A 10,314-nucleotide genomic window follows, 5' to 3' on the forward strand; every position below is an offset into this window, starting at 1 on the left:
TTTTCCAAGGCAGAAGGTCGTGTGAAGTTTAACAGGACCCGTTCACTTAAAAGTCCTAAAATTTCAGGAGGATCAAGCTGACCCGTAATACAAAGGAGGATAAAACAATCATAAATAAGAGCATTAACAGGCATGACTGTCTGGAATAAAGCAGTTTAATATTCTAGAAATACAGATAATTTGTCAGCAAAGTGTAGCTAATTCTTCTCATCTTCTCCACCATAGGGCTACCCTGCAGCAAAGACCAACTGTCGGTTCACTTCTGCCGGAGGCTGAAAGGCATTGGCAAGTGCCTGCTGCCGTCAATACAGACTCAGTGCTGCTTCACATGTAGTCAGCCCCGGATTCGTCACAAAGCAAGATATTGGGATCAGCAAGGCCTCAAACAACAAAATTACACTAAATCTAGAAGAAAACCACCTCAAAACCAGGAAAACAACAACCAAGCTGCTTGGCACTAGCTGTTTTTTATCTAGTTGCTTTCAATAGGGCTTCTGTTTTATGTTCCTTCTTTTTTTTCTGAACCATCCAACATAAATGGAAGTCTGTGATCAAAGACGGGAAAACACATCCTTTAGCATTACCAGTCCTAATTTACTGCTTCAGATTTTTCTCTGTAATAGTCCAAAATTTGTAACATAATTTGCAGTGTACCAGCAGCTAGTACTTCTTAGGTATACGTAGAGGCTAGAAACAAGCTTGCAAGAATTTTTGGATTTTTTAAAATGAATATTTTACTTGTTCTTTCTTCTGTCTCTTTTCCAAAGCCCACTTGAAACAGCAGCACCACTTACTGAAGTGCTGAGTGAAGGCAGCCGATGGGGCAGCAGACACAGACCTGTGCTGTGGGCCAGATCTCTCTATGCTAACTCACTTTTCTGTTTTTAGGAATCAAGGTGAATTGGCAGTGTTTCTCTAAATTGTTTTCCTACTTCATAAATTTGAAGGTAGAGTTTTATAACAACTGATTATGATATGCAGGCCAAATTGAAACACTGGGTTTTTCAAAAGAAAAAATGTTCGTTTAGTACTTGACTGAACCTCTAAAGGATACCTCAACAATACCCTGTCCTTGCCAGTTTTCTTCGGCTCCAAACATTTTGCTCTAACCTGAAAAGCCCAACAAATATGGGATGTGAAGTTCCCAGTATGCTTTAAGCAACATTTCTTGGTATAATGAAAGCAAAGCTTTCCACCACCTTAATAGATAGATTGTAATTCACATCAATATTCGGTGATAGAGCTGTCATTTAATCTGGTATCTCCTAGTAGAGTGTAAGCCCACATCCACAAGAGTACTCTATCACCTCACTCACAGCAAACTTTTTCCCCAGTGCAAATCCTTGATCATAGTGAGGATGAGGGCACCTAGGACAGGAGCCTGAGACCCGGAGTATCTGCATAGCTCTGGGCTTCAGGCATTAGGAAAACACTAGCCAAATAGCAGATCTGGTTTGCTGTTGAAGAAGATGGCAGAACAAACTTTAGGGAGACCAGCCTGCACCCTTTGAAGCAAAGATGGGCATTTTCAAAAGAGCTCGACAGAGCCTGACATTTAGATTCCTTTGCAATTCAGTAGGATTCGGACACCTTGGTTCTTCATGCTCTTTTGAAAATCTCAGATTTACTCCCTAGCTACCTAACAATTTGAGATTGTAATACAGGGAAATGTCACATTTTATGCAATGCAGAGTGACACACAAAGCCATAAATCCAAGTGTCACTATGGTTACAGAGCTATGACTAGCATTAGCCCTATTTCTAGGTAGACCTTTATGAAAGTTAGTAGAAATATTTGGGCCCGGCTATGGTGTATTAATCTAATGAAGGCCACAAGTCTAACTGTCCTTTTTCATAGGTTTGTGACCTTTGGCTAAGGGCTCACTTCTTCACTTGAAGTCTTGGGGAGTTCAGGATAAGCAGCATTAAACTCTGTGATGGCAAGATAACCCCAGTTATAGGTGCTGGTAAAACTCAAAATCCACTGTTAAAAACATGGTGCTAGTATAACAGAAGTGGGGATGACTTACAATGGTGCATGTGCATGCGTGTGTGTACATAGCACACATACACATACTCTTAAAATAATATATGTCCATGGTGTTGCTGGCCAACACCAGACATAATGCTTTTTAAGTTTCACAGTGTGCTTATGTCTTTCTGAGGTTCTGAATGGCTACTGACCCTTTGAGCAGCAGAAATCTGGGCAGTTTATATTCCACTGGACACAGAAATACTGAATCATGTGAAGGACTGGAGGTGTCCCACATGACTGAGGGAGCATTTGGGCAGGGCTTGGCCTCAGGCTGCGCTGCGTAGAGCAGAGCCTGTACTGCTACATCCAAGGCCAGAGAACCTAGACTGGTGGACAGTACAGATGCTTTTGATGTTCCCAGAAGCATCTTCTAGGATCTGGGCAGGACAAAGTTAGATTCACTTCAGAGTCAGACTCTTCTGTGCTTAGAGGAACCTGCAATGTTTTATCCACAGAGGTCAGCAGAGGTGTGCCATCAGGTATGTGGGCTAACGACAAAGGAACTGACGGAGTGGATATAGTGCAGATGGGAGGAAATGTGGCTGGGGCGGTTGTCCCTTCCAGTGCTTCCAATGGCTAGTATGGAGTAAAACCGTTTCTGGCTTCATTGTTTTCTTCAGGGAGCTGTTATCTCATTTGAAATGGACAAAAGTGAATAAATTACATTATGGACATTAATCAAAATAATCTTTCTACCCAGGGAAGCAGAGTCATCACTATTGCTCAGCTTAAAACTTTAGGGAAAAGACTGTGACAACATGAACTGTTTTAATAGAGCAGTGCCACTGCTGTTTTCTTACATAGGATCTTACATCGCGCTCATCAGCCTAATGTCTCCTCTGTACTAATAACATGTGCAGTCATCTCTCCCATCCATTTAGCAAGACTCCTTTCTTATGGCATAACTCTTTTTAAGTAAAGGTTGATTTATGGTCCTAACCCAGATGGTCACTATTCTCAAAAATGAATAGACTATTAAGTGCAAAGGTGTAATATCATTATATTATCATACTAGCCTGAGACACATCAGTTTCAACAGTTTGCTCAGGAAAAAATGTGTATTTGGCACATTCACTGCTTGTTCTAACATTTCAAGGTTTAAAAAGCAAACTATGATGACGTATTTGTTTCAAGCTTCAATAAATGGCATTGCTTGTGTCTGATGTCTCTGGTCTTTTATGTTTTCAGTGCAAGAAGATTTGTAAGATGGAATTCCAAGGGAAAAAGACCTTAGAAAGTATCTTTTCTATTCCGGGGGAATCCTCATCACTGAGGTATTGTGATGCTTAATATTACAACATAAAAGAGATCATTAAAAAGGGTGAGGGAAAAAGTAGCAGAATAAAGCATGGTGCTAAGTAAAAATATGCATTAATAGGCTTAGTTATTTCCTATGAAATAGATGACATCTTACCACTTCTAGTCCAAGCAGATGAGTGCATGTCTGTTGTGTCTACCTGGACAGTTGTACGTAGTATGATCATGCCCGCTCCCCCACCCCTCACCCCCTGCCCTCCAAATCTTTTCAGTACTCAAGTTCTGCAAGTACTGCTGCTGATGCTGATGCCCAGAAACTCTATCACAGTAACCCTGTTCCTTGACAGGCAGCCCAGGAGCACAGGCATCACAGTTTTAGGCATAGACGCTTGAGTAGAGAGCACTGTCAGTTTGCACTCAGTTACCCGATTCCACCCATGCATCCATCCATGGGTTCAGGCCCTTTAAAGCCCTATGGAAGTTGCAGGACATCACTCCTTCTTGCTTCACAAAGTAAGCATGAATCTCCAGACCACAAGGGTAGCATCCTGCACAGGTGCTCTAAGGGAGAGGAATGAATTGCGCTGGGAAATGAGTTGAAGCTCCCTCCGCTTTGCAAAGGCTCGTTAAGCGTTCAGTGGATGACCTGCTGCACAACACGCAGCCTGACAAGCAGTTTCTGCTGTCTGCTGCACTGTGTGGCATGGCTCGCTGTGCTTCTTCGGCCTGGCCAAGCATGTAGCACCCACCAAAGGAACTGCCTTTTGGCTGCCCAGCATCAGCTAGAAATGAAATCAGCATGCAGGGAAAACATTGTGCTTCTCGCTCTAGTGATTCCCTCCATGATTTTAGTAGAAATAGAGTCCCTAGAGTGTGTGTGGATTTTTCCTCCATGACTTCAGTAGAAAAGCGGTTGTCAGTCAGTGGCAGTACCAGTTTTATGGAAGTACATGATAACTGCTTGATAGTACCCATGCTTAAGCAGAATTAAGTGTATGTAATGTAGATGTAGGTATCTGAGGATAGCTACAGGGAGAAGTAATTTACTACATTTCAGAAATAATCACCGCTAATTGTTATATATACAACCTCCATGTGTGAATTCCACAAGTTGTTTTAGGGTACTCTGAGATCCAGGACACTGCTCAGAAGGACCCTAAATGTCAGACATAGTGAAGCAAACTCAGCATTGCATGTGCCTCAAACTGTCAGGTACCATCTTGCAACTCACTGATGGGGGGGATGCTGGGCATCTATCTTCTCTGAGCCTTCCTAAGGCTGCTGGCTGCAAGGGTGAGTGGGGCTTGTGCCACCTAGTGACAGCAGCCCTGCTGTGAACCAGCTCTGGGTAAGCTGAAGGGCAGATCAGCATCCTCACCATCGACCTGGAATAACTTACTTCTCCAGCTGGGTTTCACACAGGGTCTGCACTCCTGCTCTGCAATCCTAGTGGGCTAGGCAGTGACTGAGGTGTGTATAGGTGTGAGTCTCATTAGTACATAAAAGTGAAAATTGCTACTTTGTGGTATCAAGGCAGAGTCAGAGCTAGACCTTTTCAGCAGGAGATTTCTAGGTGTGCAGGCTTCTCTGCCAGCAGGAGCACACTTGCATGGTGATGGGATGAGGTGAGAGAGAAGCAAGGATTTGAGGAGTAGGGTGTTGCAGACCGAGGGACTTAATGTGGCAGCACTGGTAGATTAATTTTGTGGATACAGAAACACAGTACATTGGAGACTGAAGAGGGAGAAATTTCATCCGTGTTGAAGTGAATGTCCTAGATATGCTTGTTTTCAGCGGGTTACCCTGTTCCCCTGAGAACAGGACTTGGTGCCAGACACCTCTCACTTCACTGGACTGACTGATCCGACTGTGTATACAGGGACTCATTCTGCTACAGAATGGTGATTAATAAGAAACGTGGTTTTTTGCTGCTGCCTAGCACTGCAACCTCCCCAGCCCTTACGCCTGCAGCTGGTAGAATACGGGGAGCTCACACAAGGATATTGCTTATTTCTGTGACTGATCCCAACCTCCTCCTTTCTCTTGATGAACAAATGCACATATCTCCAGTAACAAAACCTGGGATGTGTTAGCCAAGGAGTACAAGTCTCTGCTACAGACATGGTGGTAGCAGCAGTAAGAGCCAGGAGCATGAGGAATAACTACAATACTTTCAGACTGGCCAACCATCTTCTGTACGCTGAGGTGCTTGGGTTTGGGGAGGAATCCGTTGTGCACATGTGAAAACCAAGAAGCTGTTAAATATCTGGGATGCCATTGGATGCCTACTTGAAAGACACAATCAAAAAAAAAAATTACCAAGGTTCTTCAGGGCTTCTGCTAATTCACTGTTACAATTATGAGTCATGAGGTGTAGCTTTTACTAAATCAAAGTTAAAGATTTGGAACAGAGGAAAACAGTTAATTGGAGGGATTGGGTGTTTTGGGGAGGCAGTCTTTTGCTGGGCCTCTGGAGTTACCTCTACCTCTGTCATGTTACAAGCAGGTGAGAAGATGGTCCTCAGCAGCCACCTGCTCTCCGCTGGATTCAGTGGCTAGGGACTGAGACATGACGTATCCCTTCTCCTTGTATTGACTGTGGGGAACAGTACTTTTGGGGCTAATGAGTCAGAGGACTGCCCCAATGCCTGGTCTGTGAGAGGCTGCAGTCTGACTTCCCTCCAGACTGGAAAGGGAAGGGGTTGAGCCCGGCTTCCTAATTAATAGGCCAACACAGTGCCCAAGGCACTGAGTAAAAGGCATGGTCTAAGAATCAGCTCTTACTGTGCCATAAAGGCAGAACAGAACCCCTGACTTCCCTCTTGTTTAGCATGAAGTCTCCATAATTGAAAGATGGAGTGAACCATGGATTTTAAACCCTTAAAGGTTGTCTTTGATTTGAGTAGGTACTGTCTGCCCCCAAAAAGAGAACGTGCTTTGGGTGTAGAGGCTGGGGGAAGCTGGAGGCAAGAAAAGGCTGCACGTGGGGCAAGCCAGTTCCTAGCAAAAGAGAAGGGGAGTGACAGGCAGGTGAAGGCCGCTGTACATGCGAGCGTGGCTTTACTGCAGCAGTAATCCTTGGGATGTGAACAGGTGCCCAGTGCTGCCCTCTCGTCATGCCGTGGTCTGTGGTCCTGCTGCCGGGCTGCCTGGGCAAGGGGCACTGCTGCGTACTGTAGTGCCGGTCTCAGGGGGGATTCCCACTGGGAACGCTGGCATGCCGGAGTGATGGCGAGGGTGGCATTAACGGGAAACCATCATAAGGAAAGCTCCAGTGTGAGGGAAGCTGATTAATGAACTAGCAGAGAGGGAATGCTTTATTACAAACCCATGAGCACTCTGTGAACGGGAGTACAGTGAGTTTTGAAGCTACCCGCATGCTTATTCACACAGGTGGCAGGCATGGAGAGACTTATGTTTTCTGTCTATTATCCTGCATCTATTATGTGTTTCATACAATAGCTGAACTAATGAAGCTTGAGATTAAATTACCTCTTACCCACTGTGTTTGCTTGGAAGTATATTATTTGGTTGTTTGGCTCTGGAAGTAAAAATACATTGTCATGTTATAATACATGAGCCTGAATCAGACTCGTTACAAACAGTACGGGCTTATAAGATTACTGTCCTTTACTGCAGTTCCTACTATCTGAAAGCTAATTGAATGGCATTTTTCTCCAAAGGAAAACTGCAAATTCTTTTCTATGTGTCCCCATCCCAAGTCCTAGCCTTCACAGCACACAACCCTGGCCCTGGTAGTTCAAAGCAAGTCACTGGAATAACTGAAAGACTAGCGAGGTTCTGCCCCAGCTAAAAGAAGGCTGTGCCAGACCCTGCCCAGCAGCCGTGGACCTGGATGAAAAGGGACTGGCTTTACCCCTGCTGCCCGTCTGATAAGATCTGGATCCCAGCTGGTCTTGGCTTCACAGCCATGCGAAATTAACATTATTGCATCTCAGCTGAGAGGAGGCCATGAGCATCCTCAGGCTCCAGCATGAAGCAGAAGTTTGCTTTCAGCAGATCTCCCCCTTGTCAGCAGGCACTCCCTGCGTGTGACCTGGAAGCTGTCGGATCCCTGTTGCTCCCAGGTCACTCCATTTCTGTTCATGCCTGTTGTCAAAGTGCGTGTTTAGGCAAGGAGGCAGAGGGGGTGTTGCAGCAGCCAGACCCTGCTTGAGTTAATGGGAGCAGAAATGGGCCTTGGTAATTATTGTAGTTACACATTCAGCTAACTTGATTATGGCTGAAGCTTCCTGCTGGCTCCTGCTCCTCTCCCACAAGGGACACACGGTCTGGTTGATGAGGGTACTCTCCTTTATATGGGGAGCAGGCAGCACTGGCATAAAACCCGTGGAAGGATGCTGGGGCTTTTGATCTCCTGCTCCTTTGCCTCTTCAACACCCCGCTCGGGGTCAGCTTCAGTCCGCTTGACCTGCATTCACCCTCCGAATGGGAAATGTGTCTTTTTGCCCCTTGTCGGACTCACAGTATCCAAAAGAGTGGTGAGGTGGGGAACACAAAAGATTCTCTGCCAAGCTCAACAAGCCCTTTGAGCAACCCAGGTCTCTGGGTTCACTGACTGTGGTTGTTACAAGCATGTGAGGAGGCAAAGAGTGTCCACTAATACAAAGGAAGCTTTGTCCAGGGAGCTTTTGTCCTGCTGCTGCGGCTGCCATGGCCATGACCCTTACTGGGTCTGAAACTGTAGAAAGGCAATCATGACCGGAGTTGAAATTTTCCATCCGCTGTAGCCAGTCACCCTTGTGCTAGGCACAGACTGGGTATGTCTGTGTAAACGTGAGCTTTTTGTTAAGCAGCAACAGGGACAAACTATGCTAGAAGGTTTAGTTGCTGAAGAGTGGAGTATTGGAGTGTTTGAAACCTTTTGCACATTAAGTCAGGTTCCGTGACAAATCATGCATGATGTCAAAACTGATAATTTTGGTATTTCTGAAATGAAATGGTTCTGCTGGGAAATGTAGGTGAGTGCTGTTCACAGGACAGAAACCGTATTGGGTGGTTCATGCATCAGCTGCCGCTTGCTTGGAGCTCGCATTTGGATCGGGTACCTAGCCGCAGCTTGGTGTGAGAGTTGTAATTGCAGCTTTGTGTAGGATGCCAGAGTGGTCCCTTTCCAGTCTTTCCTCTTGACAGTTTACAACTATATAGTGACAATTTTGACAGTATAATGTGATATTTAGGGCTGTCAGCTGAGACCAAGGAGCAGTGCACAGGGAAACATCTCCGTTTCATCTTGACCCTAGATGTTTTTTGTTTTTTATTAATAATCAGTCAGCTGAGGAAGAAACAGTTACTCAGAAAAGCTGTTGATTTTCTGGTGGCCAGACACAGCGTGCTGGTTTTATACAGGAAACCTGCTGAGCACAACGCTGGAAGTCATTGGTTTCACTGAGTGTTTCACTAGCCGACAGCCAAGGTAAGTTGATGCTGGATTAGCCCAGTAAGCAATTACTGAAAGTCCCCAAACAGATTTATAGGGTATGACTGACTGACTCCCATTGTTTCTGCACCCACAGGGCTGTCATGTGCTTGAGCCTGAAGAGCGTTTATAGGGGAAGTGATAAAGTAAGTCTCTGAGGAAAGAACATTGCGTATCCTCAGCAATAGCCCATGCCACCTCTCCCTCCCGGATGGGAGTTGCCCACTGAGATGAAAATATGCCATATATGGAGCACTAAATCCAGTGTGGATTAAAGCTACACGGGCAACCTGTTTCTTTCTCCTCTTTCATCATGGTTATTTATTGTTTTCCTCTACATTTGGTGAATGAGTGTAAGTATTTAGCCCTAGATTAGTGAATTAAGATTGCTAGTAAGATGACTGTTGCATCCTTAACAGCACTTGCTCTGATCAAAGGAAAAGTATGTTCTTAATTTGAGCTGTGTGGAGGTGGTGTCCCAGGGAAATCAATGCATCTGTTGCTTGCTCGTGAGCTGGGCTGCTAGGATGACCGAAACTCCTGATTAACCTCATGTTTCATTACTACATGTGTTCAAGGTTTTTGCCTTTTGCTAGCTGCAATTTCTGTACCTTCTGCTTCCAGCCCTCGGGACTGTGCTATTTCAGTGCCAGGAACAGGTGCAGTCTCCATTAGAAATCTGTTCCACAAAGAGGTGCTTGCAAACTTTGATCAAATCACTTGTCTTCCCTTAAATGAAATACATACACTGAGTTTCTTCAGTTATTCCAAGGCATGTTTCATGGACTTCAATTTTCTCTGTTCTGTTTTTGAACCCTTAAAAACTTCACTTTGAAGTTCAGACACATAAACTTACTACAGTATTGCAAATCTGTTCTTGTCACTGCATGCAGCATTGGTATCCTATTACTTTTTCAGAGTCAAATTTTACTTATTACAGCACTAGCACAAACTTATAAACATAAACTCAGTTGGTAGTTTGCCATTACTATGCTGCTATTTTCCAATGTCATGGACTTCAGCATACAGCCTCCCTCTTACGCAGGATCTCTCTTTGCTTTTAGTTTTCTGTCCTTTATGAAAGCATATCTTTAAATTCCACTGACCTCAGCAAGTGACCCAGTTCACCCTGTCTAACTAATCTCCCTCATTTACTGTCTCACCAATTTTTGTCTCACCAGCAAATATTCTCAGCCCTCATCTTCTCTTTTCTTACAGATCACCAGTAAAGATACTTAATGGCAGGAATGTTTCTCTACAGGAATGAAAGTGTTTGGTTGATGTTTCTCTTGTATATTCCTTTTATGATGAATTCTGAATGTGCTTGTGTTTAACATAGTGACAGTTTCTACAATCAAAATACTGCATGCGGCAAAACTAAATTTTTCACAGATATCTTTTGTCCAGTCCAACCAAGCTCTTTGTTGTTGAAGAGAAGCTGTGTTAGGGTTGTGGATTTTACAAGATTGGTTCTTGTCAAGCCAACCTAGTAAAATCCACAACCCTAACCTTTGTCTTACTGAAGTTTCAACCTCAAGGCACACTCAAAACATGCTCAACAACAGCTTTGAAATGTCTTCGA

The 10,314-nt window shown here is 44.4% G+C and overlaps 1 protein-coding gene across 3 annotated transcripts in view; it reads left to right on the forward strand.

Moving 5' to 3' along the window:
* ADAMTS12 (ADAM metallopeptidase with thrombospondin type 1 motif 12) overlaps positions 1-3,177 on the forward strand; it is a 170,386-nt gene extending 167,209 nt beyond the window's left edge. For all 3 annotated transcript variants that reach the window (XM_075410653.1, XM_075410656.1, XM_075410655.1), the window contains one exon: positions 226-3,177. In XM_075410653.1, coding sequence (XP_075266768.1) covers positions 226-461 — 236 coding nt within the window. In that variant the 3' untranslated portion in view covers positions 462-3,177. The remainder of the gene's footprint in view (positions 1-225) is intronic.
* The last annotated feature ends 7,137 nt before the right edge of the window (positions 3,178-10,314 follow it).

This window comes from Opisthocomus hoazin, chromosome Z (assembly GCF_030867145.1).
Source record: "Opisthocomus hoazin isolate bOpiHoa1 chromosome Z, bOpiHoa1.hap1, whole genome shotgun sequence".
NCBI classification, from domain to species: Eukaryota; Metazoa; Chordata; class Aves; order Opisthocomiformes; family Opisthocomidae; genus Opisthocomus; species Opisthocomus hoazin.